We start from the raw sequence: 25,761 nt of genomic DNA on the forward strand, positions 1-25,761 counted from the left end.
AATCTTAAACCTTAACATTTTGGAATGCTTTGTTTAAAAACTCAAAGTGAATTCCAAATTTTTCCCAGTACTGTTCAGAAGTTTTTTTGTTTTTTTTGTTTTTCCTCCTTCCCTACATCTGTGTGTAAGAGGTAAAGTAGAGGTCTTTATTTGCAAAATTGCTACAAAAGCACCAGAGCTGGAGCCAGGAAAGCTCAGTTTGAGCCCGATTCCCTTCTTAACATCTTTCCAACTTCCAGCCTATCCTGTCATAGCCTTTCTAGTCCTGTTCTTCATCTCCCACTTCATGGGGTTGTTGCAAAGGTCAAATAAGATAATATCTCATTTGTAAATCTGTTTGATAAACACAAGGCACTTTGATAATATAAACTTCCAGTATTTGTTACACATCATTACTAGTTCTAAATGTTTATTTCAAGATATAAATGGAACACACATGCCACTGTCAGTATTCTGAGTTTCTGACATTATGTACAGTCATTTTCAGAGGGATCCATTAGAGGAATTAAATTTAAGTCTCCAAGCTGAGTACATGTTACTTTCATTAAACATGGAATTGATTAGTTTTTTTAAGGTGTTATAAGGTTATATGTGATTTGAGTTTTTCCCCCAAGACTTAATCTCCGTTCTTCCAACACACTGTTCCCTAGTCTGGGCAGCCCACCCTCGGGGGTTTGAATAGGAGGATAGGTGAAAGAGTGTTTTTATTTTTTCTAACATGATAAGGAAGTCTGTGCTATTACCTGTAGGCTCCTTTTCTTCAATAAAATCTTTATTTGTTAGCGAAGTTAGAACACAGACCCATAGTAATTCCTATGTGTCCTCGAAGCAGCAGCAGCAGCAGCAGTAATAACAGTAGTAGTGGTAGTAATGGGGATATAAATCTGATGAAGAAATGGAAATAATCTGTTGGTTAAATGGGGTAATGAAGGGGTGCTGGGTGGCTCAGCTGGTTAAGCATCTGACTTCGGCTCAGGTCATGATCTTGTGGTTCATGCATTTGAGCCCTGCGTCAGGTTCTGTGCTGACAGCTCAGAGCCTGGAGCTTGCTTCAGATTCTGCATCTCCCTCTTCTCTCTGCCCCTCCTCCACTTGCTATCTCTCTCTCTCTCTCTCTCTCTCTCTCTCAAAAATAAAGATTTAAAAAACTGAAATGGGGTAATGAAACATATTGCCACTCCCTGCTAAAATTCCAGTATAATGATAGAAAAAGAGAAATAATAATATAAACTCACAATAACAAAGAAAAAAGAGGAGGTGACAAGATAAAAGATTCCAGCAAATTTTTAGAAGGTAGCAAGCAGTTGGAAGAATAGGGAAAGCTTAAATCTAAGGATTTTCAGAGAAGGGTACCATAGACAAAGAAGACAGTTCACACTGCAAAACCCAGAAAAGTTTCAAGAATTGGAAGTACCAGGTCATTTGAAAGTTGAGGTAAGGGGAGAGGTTGAAACCAGGAGGACTGATGGAAAGCCTGTCAGATAAACAGATGTCAGATCTTTCCTTCTGTGTCTACTGCCAGAGGACTCCCCATTTCAACCTTAACGAAAAGGGAAGGTTATTCTCTGGTCCTGGGCTCTAGATAGGCACCACAGGGACAGGCGGTGGGGATGGGGGAGGATATGGTGCCATACAGAAATCTGGGGAGTGAGAGTCAGTATATTGCACTGAGAGACCTCCAGTCCCTTCACTCCTACACCTCACAGAATGTAGCAACCAGGCTTTTACCCACTCCCTGGGGTTGGAGGTATGGAGATCTTCTCTAGAAAAAAAAATCTCTCCAAGAACAAAAATCTGACAATGACATTGAGGGCACCACATCAAAAATGTTAGGTTCCTATCTCAGCCCCTCCAAGGTAGCTCTCCAAGGTGTCAAGCCCTGCCCATGAAATGTCTAACTGGCTGTGTAGTGACTTGCTACTAAATATTACCATACAACCAAAGACATTGGACATTCGAGAAAAGCTTTTAACATAAAAATCAAAGACCAAAATATACAAGAAAAACTGGGATAATATGGAAACAGAAAATGCAGGACTCAAAGGAAAATTTTAAAATATTTAATTAATATCCTCAAAAAGATAAGAGTATATATCACACTAATGAAAACAGAAGAGGATAATATTAAAGAGGGGAACATCAGGAAATCAGAAATTGAAAGTTTAAAAATGTTTGAAATGTTTTTAATATGTTTAAAAAATGTTTAAAAAACCAATAGTAGAGATGAAAGATAAAATTAAGGAAGTTTCCAGAGCGCCTGAGTGGCTCAGTCGATTAAGCAGCCCACTTCAGCTCAGGTCGTGATCTCACAGTCCCGCATCGGGCTCTGTGCTAACAGCTCAGAGCCTGGAGCCTGCTTCAGATTCTGTGTCTCCCTCTCTCTCTGCCCCTCCCCTGCTCATGCTGTGTCTCTCTCTCTGTGTCTCAAAAATAAATAAACGTTTAAATTTTTTTAAAAAAGATTAAGGAAAAAAAAAAGATTAAGGAAGTTTCCAAAAATAATATAACCATGGAAAAAAAGAACAAAAACTGTAAGTAAATTAGAAAACCAATCCCAAAAGTCGACATTTAACTATTATGAATTCCAGAAAGAAAATACAAAAAACTAGAGGGACAAAAATTATCAAAGAATTACATATTAAAATCTCTCAGAACAGTTGAATTTCCAAATTCAAAGAGACTAATGAGTGCCTAAAGTAAATTTAAAAGGATTCAAATTAAGGCAGATATTGTAATATTTTATTTTTTGGGGTTTTTTGGTGTGTTTTTTTGGTAATATTTTAAAATACTAGAGAGAAATATTAAAACTTGGGACAAAAACTTAAAAGCTTACAGAAAGAAAAAAAAACAGTTCTCATTTTTAAAAAATGGGAAAAACCAACACTGGTGCTCTTACTGGCAACACCAGAAACTAAAGAAAATGGATCATGTTTTGAAATTCTGAGAAAAAAAAAATTGATCTAGAAGCAGCTTGGTGGCTCAGTTAGTTAAGCATTGGCTCAGGTCATGGTCTCATGGTTTATGAGTTGAAGTTGCTCATGAAGCTCTCTGTTCTCAGCAGCAGAGACTGCTTTGGAAACTCTGTTCCCCCCCCCCCCTCTCTCTGCCTCTACCCTGCTCTCACTCTCTGTCTATCTCTCTCAAAAATAAATAAACGTTAAAATAATTTTTCTAATCTAAAATTCTATATCCGGTCAAACTATCAAGTGAAGGATGAAATACTCATGTTTTCTTGCTATGCAGAGTCTCAAAACTTTTGTCTCCTATATACTGTTTCTCAGGAAGCTTCTAGAGTATGTGCTCCATAAAAATGAGGGAGAACACCAAGATAGAAAAATATATGGGATCCAGGAAGCAAGAACTCAAACACAAGAAAAGAGCAAGGGGGATCCCCAGGGTGGTGGTAACTAGAGATCCCAGGAGGAAAGCAGGGTAGCTGCTTGGGGAGGGGGGGGAGGGGGGCTTCTGTCAAATGGAGCAAGAGAGCCAACACCTGGGAGGGACATGTCTGTGAGGAAAATGGGGCTTGGGGATCCCCTATGGGTTTGTTGTTGTTGTTCTGTTGTGGTAGTCGTTGTTGTTAGCATATTAAAATGAACTTTTAAATTTTGTTGGACAATTTGGGAAGAATAAATGTACCTGGAAAAGTACATTAAAAGAGGAGGCAATTTCTAGGGCCAGACAAAACACAATATTGTTCAAGAAATAAATGTAAGTATGATTCAACACAGGAAATTACTAGTTGACTCAGCTATGAAGAGTATGCACATTGTCATAAATGTTAAATAGTGATTTAAATAGCAATTGTGATGTAATTATTTTAGGAAGGGACCATTTGTGTGTGTGTGTGTGTGTGTGTGTGTGTGTGTGTGTGAAGTGATAGCTGTTACAGTATTAAATCACAGAATGTTTGACATTAATGTATTTTTAAATATATATTTATTTTAAATATCCATTTAAGTATTTGTTTAGAAATATACACATATTTCTATTTCAGTAGGAGAACTCACTTTCTTTATAAACCTTAAAATATTTTTTAAAGCTCTATAGATTTATACATTTATGTATAAAACTATGATTGCAAAAAATAACTTAAAAAGAGACATCTATTTCTAGGCGATCCAGAGAATCTCTTTTAAAGACTAAAAACTCTGTTCCTAATACCAGTGGGAGTTGGACTACTAGGCTTAGAGATACTCTGCAGAGAAATGTATACAGCTCACTCCTTTTAAGAAAATTCCCCTGGAGGCCAATTTACTTAGCCTCTTTGAGCCTTGCTTGCCTCATCTCTAAACTGAAAAAGTTCATTTGGAACAAACGAAACTCAAATTCGAGGCAAATAACAAGTGAAACAGACCAGGTACAAATGCCAGCATCCCTTACAAAGGACAGTCTCTACTCAGAACCAGCCGGCTTTGCCATGAAGACCTTTTGTTGCTAAAAGGCCCACTGGTTCAAGAGAAACTGCAAATCTGAGTTTTTGCATGAAACCTCTGAATTTTAAAATGCTAGTTTAAAATACACAATGCTTTGGGACACTTCAGTGGCTCAGTCAGTTAAGTGTCCAACTGTTGGTTTTGGCTCAGGTCATGATCTAACGGTTCGTGAGTTTGAGCCCCATGTCGGGCTCTGTGCTGACAGCATGGAGCCTGCTTGGAATTCTCTGTCTTCATCTCTCTCTGCCGCTCCCCTCCTGCTCGCTCACTCACTCACTCGCTCTCTCTCTCAAAATAAATAAACTTAAAATAATAATTAAAATTAAATAAAATAAAATAAAATTAAATTAAATTAAAATAAAATAAAATAAAATACACAGTGCCTGCCAAACCAAACCCATCTGTAGGCCACCACCAACCCACAGATTGCAATGTGAGACTTATAAATTAGCTGAACATTGATGACCACTTTAGGCAGTACAATGTCTCATTCCTAAAACTCTGCATTGAATGTATGGGTTTCTCCACCACCAAAGAGGCAGGCTATTTTATCCCAACCTGACAAACTATATTACTTCACTTTGTCAATTTTATCTTTACTGTGAACACTCACAAATCTTAAGACTTAAATCTGCATAGCATCTTTATTCATGGAAACACAGTCAAAAACAGAGATAGGTGCTGCCCAAACACAGCTGGGCCAAAAAATCAAGGAGTCATTCTCACAGACACAACTGGATAAAAACTGTCATTAAATCCGTCTTTCCAGACATGTTAGTTCACATGTCTGTAAAGGCATTACTGTAAAGACAGTAATCGAGTTTAAATACAAAGGTCAGTATCAAGCTCATTATTTGCTAAGAAGATTATCTTTTAATTTTTCACAAGGAAACTTTTACCCACCACTGCTAATTATCTTCTTCGTTCACAGGCCTAGAAAGCATGAAGACTGTAGTTTTTCTCCTATACATTTTGGGAACTGCAACTGCAATACCGGTAAATACCCTTTTTTCTGTTATTACATCTCTCCTTCCTACATTTAATTTAGAAATCCTCCATTTAAAAGAAAATGTGTTTATATAGTGGTTTGAAATTCTCTTTTTTGTTTTAATATTATTTTTTCCCAAGCAGAGAATGAATGACTCAAAATATTGATATAAAATACTTTCTGAAAGAATATTTCCTTCAGAACTACCAGATTCTACAAGATACAATAAATATAAATCTGAAAATGTTGATTATAATTTATTAGAAAGGGGATCTTCCAGGACCCAAATGCCAAAGAGAATGGGAAGAAATAAATTTTCCTTTGGAAGTTTATCACTTAGTATGAGAAACCTAAGAAATTAGTATGAGAAGTCTTGGGAATGCACACCCATACTCTTTAGCAGCATTTTCTTCAAGATCAAATATATACTGGCTGATCAATTCTGAGTCTGTAATAAAACAAGAACCAGTGGGTTAGGGCCAGGAAATGGTATGATAATCATATATTGGCTCCTAACTCGTCCTTGGGGGTGGTTGGGGAGGGGGTACTTTCCAAGCAAACATGCTGATAATAGACAGAACTAGAACATTCTTTTCTTCACGATCAGATATCCTGGCACCACCATTCACACAGCAGTAAATCAGACACACACAAATCAGAATCATTTGAGACCATGTCAGCAGCCTTAAAATAACCTGAAAGTTATTATTGTTGTTGTTTTAATGTTGTTTTTAATGGCTTGGATGATCATGTAGATGTCTCCCAAATGATCCATATCATCCATAATCAAGCTAAAGGATTTATGCCATTTTTTTTTCTTTTTTGCCAAATGGAGGAATCAATCTCCTTTAAATAGACAAAGTAATTTTTCTCATCCCTTCTCTTCCTCCGTCTCTACTATGTCTAAGATTTTGTCCTTGTTTTTTGGATAGCTGGTGGCTAACATTTGGTTGACAGATGTGTCCGCAAAGACCAGCATCATGCCACCCAGACCAAGCATTTCTTAGAAAACAGAATTTATGACCACTCCTAGGAATTGTGCTTTAGTAGCTGGAGCTATTCCAGCTGAAATTATACATGTCCTCTGCAATTACAAAAGTGGGATAAATTATGTTCAGCACAGAAAGAAGCTCCCACAGACCCACTGTTTTCTCCTAAAAATGTGTTTTCCCTTGCAGCTGTTGCCCAGTATATAAACAGGCATCAAAAATGCTTTTGAACCAAATGTTTGAATAACACATCTACATATAGACACATTTTAAAGGTTTTCTTTTGGGGACAATTTGTTATGTAGATCCAGTCAAACACTGAAAAGCTAAATATCTTCCCATAGGGTTTACCTCTTACAAATCTTGTGTCATTTTCCCAGATTGACTGAATTGTACAGAAGTAAGTGGATTCTGTGTGGTTCAGGGATTCCACACATTTCCAGAGGGTATGGTGTTATAGATGTGGGAATAATAATAAAACAGAGTTTGATTGCAGAAAATTTCTGAAAGAAGATAAGCTGCTGTCCTTCTGCATTTCTTTCAGCTTGGAGAGGGAGAGCAGAGGAGGAAGGGTGCAGGGGGGAGCAGTTCTCTACTAATAAGCCGAAAATCTCCTCCATCCCTTGCCTTCCATAATGCCCTTGCTGGAAACCTGCCAAACTGGCCACCATTCTTTATCCTTTCTCCCTTACAAATGGCTTCTTTGGAAACTTTTTCAAATGTTATTACTCCTTTTAGTTGAAAAGGTGATAAGCAAGAGAGCAAACCACATCTAAAATGAACCCTGAACTCCATGTCTTTCCTTATATTATACAGTTGGTACAACAGAATGTGCTAATAGAGTAAAGACAAGTCAATGCAAATAAAATCTGGTTTTGTACTTATACCTCGATCTGCCTGACATGAGTATCCTTAGCATCTCTGTAAGAAAGATTTGTAGTGAATACCTGCTTACAGTATTGGACAGTTCATAGTATTACCACTGTAGGATATTACTTCTAGCAATAGTCAGTTTTCACTTGGTTACTTTATAATTTACAAACGACTAATATACATAAACTTATCTTGATATTTCTGCTCACTTCACCTTGACAGATGATAGGGTAGGATTCACAATTCGTCAAATGACAGATAGATAGCTGATAGAGTCAAGACTTGAAGGAAGATCTTTAATCTCTAGGTCAGTTGTTAAACTTCTCCATCATGTATCACTGCCAGTTCTTCATGTATGCCTTCAGTCTTGCTAGAAATAGAGCCATGCTTCTAGTTGAAATAATACTCCATTGCTGTTCTTCCTAACTAGACTTAGTGTACTATTTCACACAGTTTTTGAATTAGTTCTATGTTAAATTATTTATCATAAGATTTCTTGATGAATATAAGGCTGCTAGTGTTAAGAAAATAAATATTTAATAAGGTTTAAATCTTTTCTGCTATTTATCAGTGAATACTTAAAATTTAACTTAAGAGGGGCGCCTGGGTGGCGCAGTCGGTTAAGCGTCCAACTTCAGCCAGGTCACGATCTCGCAGTCCGGGAGTTCGAGCCCCGCGTCAGGCTCTGGGCTGATGGCTCAGAGCCTGGAGCCTGTTTCCGATTCTGTGTCTCCCTCTCTCTCTGCCCCTCCCCCGTTCATGCTCTGTCTCTCTCTGTCCCAAAAATAAATAAACGTTGAAAAAAAAAATTTTTTTTTAAAAATTTAACTTAGGAAAATGTACAATGTTAAAGAACTTCTCAAACTCAACACCCAAAAAACAAATAATCCGGTTAAGAAATGGGCAGAAAACATGAATAGACATCTGTCCAAACAAGACATCCAGATGACTAACAGACATATGAAAATATGCTCAATATCACTCATCACAGGGAAATACAAATCAAAACTATGATAAGATACCATCTCACATCTGTCAGAATGGCTAAAATTAACAGCACAAGAAACAACAGGTATTGGCAAGGATGTGTAGAAAGGGGAACCCTCTTGCACTATTGGTAGGAATGCAAACTGATGCAACCACTATGGAAAATTATATGGAGGTTCCTCAAAAATTTAAAAATAGAACTACCCTATGATCCAGTAACTGCACTACTAGGTATTTACCCAAAAGATACAAAAAGACTGATTCGAAGGGACACATGCACCCCAATGTTTATAGCAACATTATCAACAATAGCCAAACTATGGAAAGAGCTCAAATGTCCATAGACTGATAAATGGATAAAGAAGATGTGGTTTATATATACAATGGAATATTACTCGGCCATCAAAAAAAAATAAAATCTTGGCATTTGCAACAACATGCATGGAGCTACGGTGTATTATGCTAAGTGAAATAAATCAGTCAGAGAAAGACAAATACCCTATGATTTCACTCATGTGGAATTTAAGAAACAAAACAGATGAACGTATGGGAAGAGAAAAAAAAAGAAAGAAAAACCATAAGAGACTCCTAACTATAGAGAAAAAACTGAGAATTGCTAGAGGCAGGTGGGTGTGGGATGGGCTAGATGGGTGATGGGTATTAAGGAGGGCACTTATGATGAGCAATGGGTGTTGTACATAAGTGATGAATCACCAGATTCTCCTGAAATGAATGTTGCACTGTATGTTAACTAACTAGAATTTAAATAAAAATTTAAAAAGAAAATGTACAGAGTTATATCTTTGGTAAATTTAATTTGACTTTGACTTTCTGCTAACAACAGTTCTTAAAATTATAGAGTATGAATGTTTTTTAAGTTTGAAAAGCACAGAAAATAATTCCAAACCTCAAAGGTGACAATTATTGAAATAATCTTTGCTCTATTTTCACCCAGTCTCTGCATACATAACTTTTTCTTAAATATGTTTGGGAGTCTGTTTTCACCTAAGATTATAATCTAGCCATTTGCTTGTATTCTTAAAAATTCTAGAGAGTATTTTTTAATTGATGTGATGTATGAACCATAGTGCTACTAAGAATGATGACGATAAAGGAGTAGCTAGAAATTTTAGACATCAGCATCTAGACGTGAATAACATGAGCCAATTTCTACTTTTTTTCAGACAAATGCAAGGTTCCTGTCTAATCATCCAAAACCAACTGCTGATTCCTTGAGTTCCATCCAACAGGCTGAAGTGTTAGTAACACCTAACAACACTGCAATCCCCATGTTAAGGGTTGAAGATGCAGAAAATGAAAAGGAAATTGCAGTGCCTGTAGAAGACCATCCCGACCATAAGGTAAAAGTAACATGGTTATGCGATTATAATTTAAAATTTTTCCAAAGGTCTCAATTTCAAAGCATAGTTAAGGATATTACCTCATTCTCACCTCAGCTTAATTTTTAAAAGATGATTATCGTATCAGTGATCTCCAATTATCAAAAGGACTGTGAAAATTAGTGAGTTTTATGCCTTTGGCCAAGGTGCTATATAATTTCATACCACAGAATTCAAATTCAGGTTATAAACTTGCAACTATAAAGTGTGAGGAACATTGTATATGAGTTTACCTGATATTATGTGAAAAAAATAATGAACACTAAAGGTTAGCTTATGAATTAAAATATGATGTAGATATTCCATTACCAATTGTTTCAAGAGTAAACTTTTTTTCTTGTAAGGCTGAAAAATCTTCAGTACTAAAGCCAAAGGAGGAAAGCCAGGACCAGTCAGCAGATCAGGACCAGAGTTATAGCCAAGAGCTCGGGTTACAGGATGAAGAGGAGAGTGAAAGTGACTTAAGTGAGAATGTGGAGTACATACCATCTGAAGGTACATTGGACCTAAAAGAAGATACGAATGAGCCTCAAAAGAAAAAACGCCCAGAGAACATTGATTTCCTTGCTCCTAATATTAGTTCCATTGTAGATATTAACCAACAAGAAAGCATCACAAAAACAGAAAAAAAACAAGAACAACCAATGAATGAATTACATTCTCAGTTGAACAGGAGCAACAAACATAGCCAAGATGTAAATGATCAAGGAAACCAAGAGCAGGATCCAAATATCCCCAATGGAGAAGAGGAAGGGGAAGAAGAGCCAGGTGAAGTCAGTACCCACAACAATAATGAAGAAAGGGAGAGAGAATTTCCCAAGGAGCATTCTAATAGCAAGGAGGATGAAAATAGTACCAAATCTGATGATGTTTTGGGAAAGTCCAGTGAACCAACTGAAGTAAGCAAAATGCAGAAAGCTGAATTTGAGCAGGGTAACCAAGAACAAGAAGAGGACAGTTCCAATGCAGAAATGGAAGAAGAAAGTGCATCAAAAATTACTAAGCACAGCCAAGATGCTGAATGGCAGAGCCAAGAAGAAAAACCTGAAGTTACCAGCAACCATGAGGAGATGGATAAAAAGACTGTTTCTGAGGCTTTGCTCGTGGAGCCTACTGGTGATGGTAACACCATGCCCAGAAATCATGGGGCTAATGATGATGGTGATGATGATCCCAGACACGATGCAACTGATGACTACGAATTCATCCCAAGTGAGGCCTTCATGGAGGCTGAAAGATCTCAGTCCATTTTCTATCACCTCAAATATGAAGAGGAAAGAGAAAGAGAAAAAGAAAGAGCACGTGAAAATGGGAATGTAGATGCCAGTGAACCTGGAGAATACCAAGGGGTGAGATTCTTTACATTGATGCTTGTCTGATAGAGCACTTAGCTTTATAAAGAAATAGCCATGACCTTTCTCTGTGCTCTCAGTCTCCCGTGCCTATCTCTACCAGTACATTACTAAAATGTATTAAAATTATTTATTTTCCTCTGCTCTCCATCACCAGGCTGAAAGTGCCTATTTTATTTGGGTTCCCCTAGAAGCAGAGCCTGGATTTAAGTAGTTTATTTGAGAAGTTCAGGGAACAAAGAGGAATGGGACATGATATCAGGAAGGAAAGGAAGCTAATCAAAGGTATATCATTAAAGCCATGTAAAGCACATTCCTCTGAATTACCCCATTTGGAGAATGAGGGAGCTGGGGCATTTGTACAGACTGAGAATTGCTAAGAGAGGTGTTAATTCCCCAGCACTTTCAGTCTGTCCTTTGAGCAGGCCAAATAGATGTCATGGTTTTCCAGGCACAGAGATGCAGATACAGGCAGTTGAAAGTGCCTGGAGCTAACTAAAATGGCAAATTCTGACAGATATGAGGGATGGGAAACACTAACAACTACTGCTCTAATGTCTTAAGAGTAGATGCCATGTAATATTCAGGTTAGATCACCAAGGTCTAGCAAAATGTCTCTAATGTAATAAGAAATCCAGGAATGTTTGTTGATTTAGCTATAAAGATAAAGAATAAAGACTTCAGCTCCAATTTTAAGTAAATACACACCAAAATGATAATCAGGAAACTGCAACAGAGTGGGAGTAGGGAAGAAGCATATTGTCATTGGTTGCTTAATCATTTGGAGCTTTCAGGCAAAACGCCAGCAGCCACTCACTAGGAGGACTTGACACAGCTTTTGGTGGCCAAGGTCAATAGTGACCTTGATTACTGAGAACTCTCCTGCCATTTTAAGGTAGGAGTTTTATTACACTTTAGAAACCTGGTAAGAAACCTTTATTAACAGCTCCATAGAGGTTACTGATGTAATTGTGTCTTAACTATAGAATCACATGATAATACTACATTTCTACCATTCCAAAATCCAAAGGGGAGGTCCCAGCTTTGCTCCTGATGTTAGTTCCAACTTTTATTGAATAATCCCCAGAGATACAGCACTGAATCCAGTTGAGGACGAAACAAATGGCTCCTATTCTCAAAGGGTTACTGTCTATTTCCACAGTTATGGCTGGTATCATTTTGAGATCTGAAATGATTTGGGTATGAAAAGCTTTGTGAAGGTACACACACTGGAAATATAAATTATGTAATGGCTTTCCTGTAAATAAACTTCAGCTTCTGCTCTTGTTGTTATAAAGGCCAAGAAAACAGAGAGCCTACCAAATGAAGGTGAAAGTTCATATGAAGACAACAGAATGGTACATGGTACTGGTGAGTCCAGGCTAAGCTGCTCATGACTGTATCAAGGAAGAAATGAAATGGCCGCATTAGGCTATCCCCATTCCATCATTTATTTGTCACTGCTTCTCAGAATTTTTCCTCTCTTACATCCTCCCCACAGAAATGTTCTCATAAACTGTTGACATTCTCTAGCATACATTTTATACACAACTATGGGCAAATGTGTTTACAAACTGGAAGTCTTGTAATAGTATGAAAGCTAGAATTCTTCTTTCCTAAATCCTATGCTTCTGAGAAGAATTCATTCTACTTTATTTTTTCTCTTTGACGTCATATTTATTTTTGAGAGAGAAAGCATGAGATGGGGGGGTGGTGGGCAGGGAGAGAGAGGGACAGAGGATCTAAAGTGGGCTCTGTGCTGACAGCAGCAAGCCCATTGTGGGGCTTGAACTCACAAACTGCGAGATCATGACCTGAGTCAAAGTCGGACACCCAATCGACTGAGCCACCCAGGTGCTCCTACTTTATTTTTTCTCAAATCCATAACTTACTAGTGAATTTAGATCCTGTATTTAATTGAGACCTAATTCCCAATGGCATACCCCAATCACAAAGATTTTAAATTTCAACACAAAATTTTCATGACTTATTAACTTCTGACCTACCCGCACAAACTTAAATTATAGACTTCAGACTGTGACCATTGTAGGCAGGCCAAGAAGAGCTGTTTGTTCTTTTTATATTCCCAATTCAAACTGCCCAGAAAATCTAGACTATTGTGTAACACAGTTTGATGTCAGAGGGTCCCATCTGAACATTAAGATGTCCATTAGAATGGTTTCTAATATTTTCCCAAATTTTCTTTAATTAGTGAAAATGGAGCTCATGTCTAGATAAATTTGAGGTTACATACTCATTTTAGCTTTGCTCATGCTTCCTGTTCAATCTTTCCTGTCAGATTCTTGCATGAACTTCCAGTGTAAAAGAGGACACATCTGTAAAGCTGACCAACAGGGAAAACCCCACTGTGTTTGCCAAGATTCAGTGACTTGTCCTCCTACAAAACTCCTTGACCAAGTAAGTATTCTACAAAATAGTCTCTAAGGGGCCCCAAGTAGTTAGTGATTTGGATGAAAGTGGCTTGCAATTGAAATGTTTGTCAAAAAAAAAATGTCCAAGTTATCATCTAATACTTGAAATAATACTGAATAGGAACAAATGCCAGCAAAAATAAGGAATTTCAACTGTACCTTGAAAAGGTAATAATGGCATTGATATCTTCAGAACTCATTTTAAAACTCACTGTATCCTTGAAAAGTCTGCAGTTTGCATTCTACTGAACTTATCAAGAGCTAGATTGTCATCACCATTGGTATAATTTAGTTGATTTTTTTAAGCAAATAGGCAGTTATGATTTTAATAACTTCACTTACCTGGCTCAGCACAACTGATCAGTCTGCCTATGAGCTTTAAGAAGCAGAGTATTTTCCTAGTGTACATTCAGAAACATGAGCTCAAGGGGCACCTGGGTGGCTCAGTCAGTTAAGCATCCTACTTCGGCTCAGGTCATGATCTCAAGGCTCGTGGGTTCGAGCCCCGTGTCAGGCTCTATGCTGACAGCTCAGAGCCTGGAGCCTGCTTCAAATTCTGTGTCTCCCTCTCTCTCTGCCCCTCCCCTGCTCATGCTCTGTCTCTCTCTCTCTCTCAAAAATAAACATTAAAATTTTTTTTCAAAAAAAAGTTTTAAAGAAACATGAGCTTTTTCTCATGCTTGTCTTTCCTAGGTTTGTGGCACTGACAATCAGACCTATGCCAGCTCCTGTCATCTGTTTGCTACTAAATGTAAACTGGAGGGAACCAAAAAAGGGCACCAGCTACAACTGGATTATTTTGGAGCCTGCAAATGTAAGATTCTGCCACTCTTGCCAACCACCATTGCTGAGAGGATTTGGGGTGAATCTATGCATATCTGAATAATCTATGTACATACTCCCACATGCAAATGGAAAAAGGCTAATGTAGTTCTGAACCTAGGATACTCATTAAAATCTTCTAGAGAGACTTAAAAAAAATAAAAAGAATAATTCCCCAGCCTTAACTAAAAGAGACTGATTTAATTGGACGGGGTTGGGGCTTTAACATTGCTTTTTCATTTGTTTTTAAAGTAACCTAGACAATTCTAAGGTGCAGCCAGGGTTCAGAATTACTATGATAATGTTACCACTTAATAATTGAAATGAATCATTGGAATTTTGCTAAATTACTTGTCCTTTTTCCAATGTACGTTAAGTCTCCGCCAAGAAGTTTTATGACAATATATTCTTCTAGAAGTTTTTTTTTTTTTAATGCTCTTCTTCCCCCCAGATACTCTCAATTGTGTTTGGATCTCCTTATCACTAAGTGATTCTCCACATTAGCAGTGCTTACTAATATTTCCAGTTCTCCTGTCTTTCCTGACACACAAGAGTATTAAATTTCTCAGCCCTCTTGATGTTAGATGTGGCCATATGAGTTGATTTGTCCAGTGAAATTTCAACAAAAATCATCCATGTGAGTTCTGGGCAGCTGCATTTAAGAGCTAGCATATGTGTGGTCCTGTATACAGAGCCCTCCTGTCAACTTGTATTGGCCTTGAATGTACAACACAGTGACTGTAATTAACACTGCTGTATAGTATATCTGAAAGTCGCTAAAAGAGTAGATCCTAAAAGTTCTCATCACAAGGAAAAAAATTTTGTAGCTAGTGAGGTGATAGTGAGGTGGTCATTGCACAACATATGGATGTCAAGTTATTATGCTGTACATCTTAAACAGTGTTGTATGTATATTACATTTCAGTAAAACTAAAAAAAAATTAAAAGTTTTTGTTCTTTTAAGTCACTGAGATTTAACATTGTTACCACAGGATAATCTAATTTCCACTTTTTTCTCTTTTCTCCTGATAAATAGTTCTTGCAGCCTCTACCCTCCACCTATAAATTTCAACTTTCTGATTCTAGAGCAGTGGTTCTCAGACCCACCTGCATATCAAAATTATTTTTGGGGGGCGCCTGGGTGGCTTGGTCGGTTAAGCGTCCGACCTTGGCTCAGGTCATGATCTCACGGTCCGTGAGTTCGAGCCCCGCGTCGGGCTCTGTGCTGACTGCTCAGAGCCTGGAGCCTGTTTCAGATTCTGTGTCTCCCTCTCTCTCTGCCCCTCCCCTGTTCATGCTCTGTCTCTCTCTCTCTCTCAAAAATAAATAAACATTAAAAAAAATTTTTTTAAAGAAAAAATAATAATAATAATAAAAAATTATTTTTGGAACTTTTAAATCATCCTGATGCCCACATTCTACCCCAGACCAATCAAATCAGAATGTCTTTGAATGGAAGCTGGCATCTGGTATGTTTTGAAAACACCACAGGCAGTTCTGTTTTGCCGCCAGGTGTAAGGACCCATTGCTGTGACAATGGGACAGTGAGCGTACCGTCAGTCACCAGATGTTATTAAGCTTTCTGTTATGAGGACGTGCCATAAGATAGGAGTAAGATCCAAAGATTAAAATCTATTTTCTTTCTGCTTGGAACAGCTATTCCTATTTGTACAGACTTTGAAGTGACTCAGTTTCCCCTAAGGATGAGAGACTGGCTCAAGAATATTCTCATGCAGCTTTATGAGCCAAACCCTGAACACGGTGGATATCTAAATGAGAAGCAGAGAAATAAAGTAAGTTATCCACAGGTCAACTACCCAAGTGTCTATGTACAGAGCCTAAGGAAAAAGGGTATGTGTGTGGAGGGGAGAAGGGGGCCTACCTCCCCCTGCATATCAGCAAGAGCCCACTTGGTTCGCCACACCTGCTAAGTTCACATGCAGTAACAGAACAGTAGTGGTCACCATTCATGCCACAAGGCTTGAGACATGGCCAAACCACCCCATTCCTGTCCAAAGGGCAGTGGCCTGAGCAAGGACTCTTCACCTCATACCCCAGAGCAAATCCTGGTTGAGCAAAGGGAACCTCCATTCAGCATTTATATATTCAGGCCCAAACATATTATTTAAATCTAATAATAAATTTAAATAAATTTAAAAGATTTTTAATACATCTTTTTGCCCTCATAGACCAGACAGATTTATGATATAAGAGAAATCCCTTATTTGCAATGTCAGTAATATATTAAGATTTAAAAGTGCAGAATATTCATTCCAGAAGTTCTCAGGGAAAATGCACTCATCAAATAGCTATTGAGTGCATCCTGTGTATCTGGAATTGATTTACATGATGGGGATACAGCAATGAACCAAAGAAAAATCTCTGCCTTCATGAGCTAACATCCTAGGAAAAGAGACAGACTCTGAACAAATAAGTGTGTGTGTGTGTGTGTGTGTGTGTGTGCGCGCGCGCACGCACATGTGTGTTTATAGACATATTGCAAATATGAGCATACGTGCAAATATATAAACATGTAAATAAATATGCAAATATATAAGGTATGTCAGGTGGAATGAAACATGCTATGAAGAAAAAATTAAACAAGAAGGAAGGTGTGCATTAACTGTGTCAAATGCTGCTTACAGGTTGTAAAATGAGGAATGAGTTGAGCACTGATTTGGCATGTGGTGGTCACAGAGTTAACATTGACAGAAGCTGTTTCTGCAGATTGGAGAGAAGAAAAGCTTGAGTGACAGGGTTCAAAAGAGAATAGGAGGAAGGATGTGGAAGCACCAAGTATAGACAATATATTCAAGGCATTTTGCTAGAAAGAGGAAAAGTGAAATGGGTGGCAGCCAGACAGGAATGTGAGTTCAAGAATCCCATCTACCAGTGGGAGATAGTAGAGGATGTTTGTGTGCTTCTGGTAGGACCCCAGTAAAGATGGTAAAAACTAATAAGGAATAGAAGAGGTACCCAACTGCCATAGGGTGGTTTTGAGGAGATGGAAAGGGGTAGGCTTCTGAGCACCAGTGAAGGGTTGGGCTTATATTCAGAGCACAGGAAGTTCATTCATGATAACAAGGAGAGAAGTTGGTGGATGTGACCATGGGTAGTTCTGTTCTAAATGCTTCCAATTAGTTCATGAGTAACATCATAAGCTGAGAGTTTTATATGCATTGCCCAGAAATAATTTCTATCCTCTCTTTTTAATACATCATAGTGAAAGTCTTGAGAGCATTAGATGCAAAACAGGGAAATTTTAATGGGGCTGACCAAATGGTGTCACACCACAGCTGATTCTGATCAGACACTGGACAGAAATACTTAGAGAATTAAGAGTATGCCAATGTGGTGATTGGGACTTTTCACTAACCAACAATTTTGCCTAGGTCATTTCAGGCCTTTTCATTAAAACCTTCTCATAATTTTAAGGAATGTGATGAACAGTACTCGGTTAAAAGAAAGATCAAAAATACTTAAATATCTTCTAAAAACCACAGGTTGTATTTTTTAACGTTGGCTCTTATTCTATGTAGAAATAAGAAAGTCTGTATAGTGTTGACTAGAAAGGATTTCATTCGGTCTCATGATGGCCTGGGCTTGTTTTCCTCTGTCATGTCACTGTTACTCTTCAAGTAAAGTTTACCAGTGATAATTACATTACATTTGTCTGATTCTCTGATGATCTTCTCCCTTCCTAATCCCAGGTCAAGAAGATTTACCTGGATGAAAAGAGGCTGTTGGCTGGGGACCATTCCATTGACCTTCTCTTACGGGACTTTAAGAAAAACTACCACATGTATGTGTATCCTGTGCACTGGCAGTTTGGTGAACTTGACCAACATCCTATGGACAGGTAAAAACTCTTAACCTTCACATTACTAGGTCATCTCCCTGATAGAATGTCTAATTATCTATACAAAGATACTTCTAAACAAATCTAGGAAGTTTCCACCTCTGTTTTAGAACACTGACATGCCAAACAAATGTGGTTAGGTGTCTAAACACAAAACTGCTTTGAAGATAGCACAATATGGCCACACCATGTTTCCCAAGTTTAGATATTAGGACCCAGCCTGTAGCAGAGACTCCTTAAATTCCTTCTCATTCTTAATCCTGAATTCCCAAGATGTTCTGATTGGCCCAGCTTAGGTCAAGTGCTTACATCTGGATATGTACAATTGGGTAATGGTCAGTGGGTAAGAGTCAGGCTGTACAAACATGATTGTTGGTGGGGGGTGAGGCACATCCCTATAAATTTAAGTTGGCAGGAGAGTACTTCCCAGTGAGGAAAGAAACTTTGTGACATCTCAAGTGCTGTGTATCTTACCCATAATTTTGCGCCTTTTCATGAGTGTACTATTTATTTGGCATTCCTAGCAATCTTGTGGAAGAAAAATGCCTTGGTTATCCTAAGAGTTAACTTTCATATACAAACTGGCAATTAATATACCACCATTTATTTTATTGCAGAGTCTTAACACATTCTGAGCTTGCTCCTTTGCGAGCATCTCTGGTGCCCATGGAACACTGCATAACTCGCTTCTTTGAGGAGTGTGATCCCAACAAAGATAAGCACATCACCCTGAAGGAGTGGGGCCACTGCTTTGGAATTAAAGAAGGTAAACTCATCATCAGTCAGGGAAAGGGGTATCCTCTTCTCCAGGAGAGCACCAAGGCCTGCAGCCCTCCTGGAGAGGTCCTGCTGTGTGCTCAGATTGACACCTAGGGACAGCAAGGTGGCAGCATCCCAGGTGGGACTTCCTCAGGGCACATGCTGTCATTGCAAGGTTACTTCATACTTCCCTTGATGATACTCTTTTTTTCAGAGAGTAAAAGTGGGAATACTTAGGGGATCGCAACATTGAGTTCTTAGCAGTTGGCTAAGCCTGAGAAAATGATGTCAATCCAGAGAGCTGTGCTACCCTTCTGAAGAAGGAGGGATTTTATGTCATTTCTTAACCTGACTATTGGTCCAAACTTTAAAAAATCATATGTGAAGAGTAAAACAATAAGTCTGATTCTGCCAGTGGGAGATGTCAGAAAAATCTTAGAATTCGTTACCAACTCACTAAAGATTGGGCCTCATATCACAAGTTGTGTCCAGATATTATGCCTTCAATCTATTACTGCATCTTCAGTGGCAAGAATAATAATAATCAGAGGGTTCTTTCTTTCTCCCTGTGATGGAGGAACTTAAATTTAGATATTTGTTTTGCCAGTCTATGTCTTAACATACTTCCTTTTGTTTTCCTAAGTTAAAGCTGATTTTTATTAGCAAGCATGTTTTTAATAATCAAGATTTGAAAGATTCTCAAAAAATGAGCACTCAAAACTGCTTGCACAATGTAAATCAACAGTAAACAACCTCTAAAGCAGAGGTTTTATATGTTATGTTCACAACATACAAGTAGGATGAATGTACAGCCAACCAATCATGAAAAGTAAGTTCATCAAAGGCCAGAATGTCTTAAAAGGAGTCAACTTGTAGGACATTCACTTTAAAAATATTCTTCATGGGGCATCTGGGTGTCTCAGTGGGTTACGTGTCCGACTTTAGCTCAGGTCATGATCTCATGGTTCATGGGTTTGAGCCCTGCATCTGACTCTGCTGACAGCTCAAAGCCTGGAACCTCCTTTGGATTCTGTGTCCCCCTCTCTCTCTCTGCCCCTACCCCACTCACACTCTCTCTCTTTCAAAATTAAACAAACATTTAAAAATGAATATATTTATTATATATATTCTTATATATGTAATATATATTCTTATATATATTATATGTGTGTGTGTATATATATATATATATTCTTCATGATATGTAGAATGCCTTGAAATTATAAAGAAAGCTGAGAGTATTGAGTACTTATTGATAAATAGGTAAGCAGAAAGGGTTAGCTCTTTGCCTCTACAATATTATTCTGTGAAATAAGCACAACTGTAAGGAGTAAAGAATGTATATTTTTGTAACCACCAAGTACTGTATATTGGTCGCCTATCACTGCATAACAAATTACCCTAAAGCTTAGAAGCTTACAAGTTCACAGTTTCCAAGGATCAGGAATCTAGGAGTTGTTTATCTGGACAGTTCTATCTTAGGATCTCCTCTGAACTCGCCCACATGGCTACTGTTGGAAGACTCCATTTCCTCACCATGTGGTCCTCTCCATAGGACTGCTCACAGCTTGGCATCTGTGAGAGAAAAGAGAGCGAGAACCCAAGACTGAAGTTATAATGTCTTTTGTAACCTAATCTCAGAAGTGACATACTTCTGCCATATTCATTTGGTCACACAGACCAACTCCTGCTATAGTGTGAGAAGAGGTCTTAGAAGCTGTGACATATTATTTATACCCTATTAGCATTAATAGGAAATTAATAAGCTGTTAAGACCCCGACCCATATAAATAATACCAATTTCCCTTCTAACGTCTATTCCATAAGTACAGTACTTATAAATTCAAATATATTCCCCAAAATGGCTAAAACTACTTTCCTAATTCCCATGTTAAAAATACAAAGTGTACCCAAGTACAGCTGCCCCACTCCCTCCACCCCACCATTATCAAAAGGGGGAAACGTAGCTGGGACAGGATATATTGTGCCCTTTATAAATTTTTTTTAATGTTTATTTTTGAGAGAGAGAGACAGAGACAGAGTGTGAGCAGGCAAGGGGTAAAGAGAGAGGGAGACACGGAATCCGAAGCAGGCTTCAGGCGCTGAGCTGTCAGCACACAGCCCGATCTGGGGCTCGAACTCACAAACCGTGAGATCATGACGTGAGCCCAAGTCAGACGCTTAACCGACTGAGCCACCCAGGCGCCCCAGTGTGTGCCCTTTTATATGGCACTTGATTTTAACAGAGTGATCAAGTTTGAACAGAGTCCATTTATTTAAGGAAACCAGTTGTGCTTCACTGTTCCTCTGAAACTTCTGGCAGCTCTTCAGCATGTAGGCTCACTCAGGCTCTGTGCTGGGTGGTTGTCTGGGAGGAGCAGGAAGGGCTTGAAGTTCAGCGACTCCAAAAGCTCCTAATGATCTTGTTTGTTCACTGTGGTTTGGCCATGATTACATTATTTTGAAGGAGGGAAAGAATTATCACATAGTAAACCAAGAAAGCAGATATTTAATATTCAGTCAGAACAAGCAAACAAGTTACTGCTTTGGGCTGTAGCTAGGGAAAACAAAACACAACAAAATCTCTATTTGTAAGCGTGCCCTTCCTTCCCTCGTGGCTGGGAAATCCATGAAAGGACAAGATAAATTTTAGCCACGGCCATTCTGAATTTTAACTGCCTTTTATCTGGGCTAGGTGTGCTCGAATATCCAGCTCTGTCATGAGTTAGCTATGTGAGTCAGGGCATACCACTTAACCTCAGCAAGTCTCATTTTCCTTCTGTGTAAAAGTGGTGTTTAATTGAAAGGTAGAGGAGTAATATTTATTTGGTATTCATGACATACCATTCCACATTAATCTTGAGAAAAACCCTCCAACTGAGACTCATAGGCAAACGAGTCAGATCATGCAGGTCCTACTGAGCCAGTTAAAGACATTATCCTAAAAGTACTGGAGGATCACCAAAGTGTTTTAAACAAGGGAGTGGTTTCACTGGATTTGTACTTAAGAAAGATTCTTTTGGTTACATGGTGGAGAAGCCAGAGAACTGGCTGATTTGCCTGTGGTAAATCCAGGCATAGTTGATTAGAACTTGAACTAGAGCAGTTACAGTGGGGAAAAAGAAAAAGAAACACACTCAAGATAATATTTAAAAATATAAACATGATATATTCAAGAATATAAGCATATTCAAGGTGTATATAATATAGAAATAATAAGTATTTGCTAGGAAATATGTGGGGGTAGGGAACAGACAGTTGAGAGATAGAGACAAAGGGAAATATGACACCCAGGTTCTGGGCTCAGGCCAGGCAAAGAGACAGAGGAACGGAGACAGAAAACACAAGCACAGAAGCCGATTTTGGGAAGATGATAACTTCCATTTATGATGTGAACTTTTAAGTACTTGGGAGACAATGAACAGTAGATACATGAACAGATGGGTCAGCTTTTCAAGGCAACATTTTGGAATGTAAGTACATAGTTGAGGATTACAAGCATACGGAAAGTAATTAACGCTATGGAAGGGAATTAATTCCCCCACAAAAATGTGTTGAGCCATGTGGGAAAAGGTCTAGGGGTGAACACCAAGGAACCAAGAATAATGGATAGAGGAGAAAGAAGGAGTTCATGAAGGAGAATGAGAAGTCTCCTGAAAGGAAGGAAGAAAACAGGATTGTGCCATTTCAAAAGAGGTATTTGAAGAGGAAGAAGAGATCACAGTGCCAAATACTGCTGAGACGTCAAGTAAGATAAAAAACTAAGAACGCTCCTTTTACATAGAAATAAGGGCATCCTGGGTGGCCTTAGTAAGAGCAACTTTGATGGAACAGTAGAGATGGAGGCCAGATTCCATAGGTTGAGAAACAATAGATGAGAAAGGGTAAAGAGTGGCTGCTTGAAGACAGGAAAGAACTAAAAAGGGGTTTAAAGTTGAGGGAAGCATTTCTGGGAATAAAATAAGCTTGAGCACTCATTCATTCATTCATTCATTCAACAAGTGTTTACTGATGGTCCCCATAGTGCCATGCACTCAAGGCTGGCTATGCAGCATATTTGCATGTTCATGGGAAGGGTCCAGTAAAAAAGGAAAGATAGAGGATATGAGAAAAACATGGCTGTCTGGTTGGCTTAGTAGAGCACGCCACTCTTTATCTCAGAGTTGTGAGTTCAAGCCCTATGTTGCAGAGCCTAATTTTTAAAAATTTTTTAATTAAAAAAAGAAGAAGAAAGAAAAACAAAAGAGTAAAATTAGGGGGAGAATTTCTGAGGCCAGAAGAGATCCTGGGCATAGGCAGAGGATTAGCCTAAAGTCAAGGAAGGACATCTCTTATCCAAACAATGAAAAGAAGGCAAAAAGTGTGAGCACAACAGTAAGTAAATTTATAAATAATGAGACTAAAATATTCATTTTACAAATGAAGCCAGTGTTCAAAGGAAATATACCAAAGTTCATAATCTTTCCTACTCTTGTGTAAGACTTACACTGAGCAGGAAAATTACCTGGTGTCCCAGACAGTGTAGTTATTCGTATGCTTCAAGTTAATCTGTTTAACTATTTGTTCAACAATGCTTGAGTGAGGGTGGGCCATACCGGTAAGAGTGATCTCATGTCCCCTAAAGGATGTTCTCTTGTCCATAGGTGTGGCAACAAGTTCTTTTACAATTACTTGGTTGGAAACTCGATTTAACTGACCCTATACTTCTATTTATTTCTGTTATATCTTAGCAACCTTTATAGGTTAGTATACTTGGCATTTCTTGGCTAGGTCTCTATTGGTGCTTCTCAACCCTACATTTAGAACTACCAGTGGAGTTTCTAGATGTATACATGCCATTGGCCCACCCCTGGAGATTCTGATTCAGGAGGCCAGGGGTAAGGCCTGAGAGTATATCTTTTTTTACTTGAAGTATAGTTGACCCACAATGTTACATTAATTTTAGGTGTACAGTATAGTGATTCAACAAGTCTATACGTTACGTTGTAATCACCACAAGTATAGCTACTGTCTGTCACCATAAAATGCTATTATAATACCACTGACTATGTTCTCTATGCTCTGCCTTTTATGCTTGTGTCTTATTCCATAACTGGAGGCCTGTACCTCCCACTGCACCCATTTTGCCCATCTCCCCATGCCCTCCCCTCTGGCAGCCATCAGTTTCTGCTTTTTGTTTGTTCTTTTTGTTTTTTAGATTCCACATATAAGTGAAGCCATATGGTATCTTTTTAAAAGTTTCACAGATGGGGTGCCTGGGTGGCTCATTTGGTTAAGCGTCTGACTCTTGGTTTTGGCTCAGGTCCTGATCTCGCAGTTCATGGGTTCTAGCCCCATGTTGGGCTCCGTGCTGACAGTGCAAAACCTGCTTGGGATTCTCTCTCTCTCTCTCTCTCTCTCCCTCTCTCTCTGCCCCTCCCTATGTCCCTCCCTCCCTCCCTCCCTCCCTTTCTCTCTCTCTCTCTCAAAATAAATAAGTAAACTTTAAAATAAATAAATAAATAAAAGCTTCACAGGTGGCACTGATGCCCTATCAGGTTTGAGAACTATCCTATAAGTCTTATTAGATAGTTTCTCTAATCCCCCAGTTCTATCATTGTTTGTTTATATTACAACTCTGGCTGTTTTCTAAAAATGTGTTTTGTTTTGTTTTTGTTTTTTACAGAAGACATAGATGAAAATCTCCTGTTTTGAATTAAGATTTGAAAGAATTCTAACATTCCAGCATCCTTCTCTGTCCTGACCACTCCTGAAAATATATGCATCCATGATACTTGTAGATTTATATTTAGCAAAACTTTTGCATGTGTGAGATGACAATAAGAGTAATGGCTTGCTGACAGTGTATGCACTAAGCATTTAACATTAACTTTGGAATTAAACTTTAAAATAAAGTCTACATATGCAAAATCCTGTATGCTGTTTGTGAACACTCTCTACATCTGTTTGTGAGATACTTCCTAATTATGAAACTTGAAGAAAATACTACATTCGTTTTGTTCATAATATCATGTACACTTCAAGAAAGTGGAATAATGCTCTTTTGTCATTAATGTGCATTACTTTCAGTATCTTAATATCCTAATAAAAATCCAAATGCTTACTCAAGTTTATTTCCAGTCATTTATTTAAACAGCTATATGTGAAAGACCAACTCAAGGCTCACACTTCAAATTATAATTGTGCTTCCCTAGACCCTACTACTTAAAAAAAAAAAAAAAAAAGGCAGGAGTATGGTTGGGAGAGATGTTTCCTGTGGGAAACAAATATTCAGTTATTAAATGGTGGATGCTTATTAATGTCCTTTGTCATAATGTAACTTCAAACAGAAAAAAATAAATCCAAGTGCTCTTTACCAAATTCAGTTTAAAATGTGGATGATTATGCACTGCTTGGTACATCTGGTTCTAGCTCTTGTGCAGCTGTCCGTGTGTGTTAGGGGAAGTGGAGGTCCTGCAAATTTTTTGCGTGTCTCATATACTCAAAATAAGGGTAAAGACAACACAGACAGAAAGCTCTGAAGTGTCTTAATGTTCAGTGTAGTCAGAGATAAATATTACTACTGCAATTTTATAGCAAGAAATTGTGTCATAAGAGAAACTTTGTGTTTTCATTAGGGCTCTTTTTTGGTAACTATTAATACAGTACGGGCTAGATTACAAAAATACTAAAAGATACCATAATAGAGTTTTTCCTAAGGTCTGAAACAAGGCAGTAAAAGAAACTGTCAACTTCTATATTCTACTTACAATATCTATAAGGAAATAAATTATTTTTTATTTATTTATGTTTTATTTTTTAAATTTTTTAACATATTTTCCTATCTGAAATGAAAGGTATCAATGCAATTGCCTTTTGTTATTT

General features: G+C 38.1%; 2 protein-coding genes across 3 annotated transcripts in view; one reads left to right on the forward strand and one right to left on the reverse strand.

Moving 5' to 3' along the window:
- SPARCL1 (SPARC like 1) overlaps positions 1 to 25,005 on the forward strand; it is a 50,355-nt gene extending 25,350 nt beyond the window's left edge. For both annotated transcript variants that reach the window (XM_030313468.2, XM_030313469.1), the window contains 10 exons: positions 5,368 to 5,432; positions 9,458 to 9,634; positions 10,018 to 11,022; positions 12,324 to 12,396; positions 13,325 to 13,443; positions 14,151 to 14,271; positions 15,936 to 16,072; positions 17,990 to 18,138; positions 18,756 to 18,904; positions 24,563 to 25,005. In XM_030313468.2, the coding sequence (XP_030169328.1) occupies positions 5,379 to 5,432; positions 9,458 to 9,634; positions 10,018 to 11,022; positions 12,324 to 12,396; positions 13,325 to 13,443; positions 14,151 to 14,271; positions 15,936 to 16,072; positions 17,990 to 18,138; positions 18,756 to 18,904; positions 24,563 to 24,591 (2,013 nt within the window). In that variant the 5' untranslated portion in view covers positions 5,368 to 5,378 and the 3' untranslated portion in view covers positions 24,592 to 25,005. The remainder of the gene's footprint in view (positions 1 to 5,367; positions 5,433 to 9,457; positions 9,635 to 10,017; positions 11,023 to 12,323; positions 12,397 to 13,324; positions 13,444 to 14,150; positions 14,272 to 15,935; positions 16,073 to 17,989; positions 18,139 to 18,755; positions 18,905 to 24,562) is intronic.
- NUDT9 (nudix hydrolase 9) overlaps positions 20,146 to 25,761 on the reverse strand; it is a 54,877-nt gene continuing 49,261 nt past the window's right edge. The window contains exon 8 of the mRNA XM_030313473.1: positions 20,146 to 20,472. Coding sequence (XP_030169333.1) covers positions 20,459 to 20,472 — 14 coding nt within the window. The 3' untranslated portion in view covers positions 20,146 to 20,458. The remainder of the gene's footprint in view (positions 20,473 to 25,761) is intronic.

This window comes from Lynx canadensis, chromosome B1 (assembly GCF_007474595.2).
Source record: "Lynx canadensis isolate LIC74 chromosome B1, mLynCan4.pri.v2, whole genome shotgun sequence".
Classification (NCBI taxonomy): Eukaryota; Metazoa; Chordata; class Mammalia; order Carnivora; family Felidae; genus Lynx; species Lynx canadensis.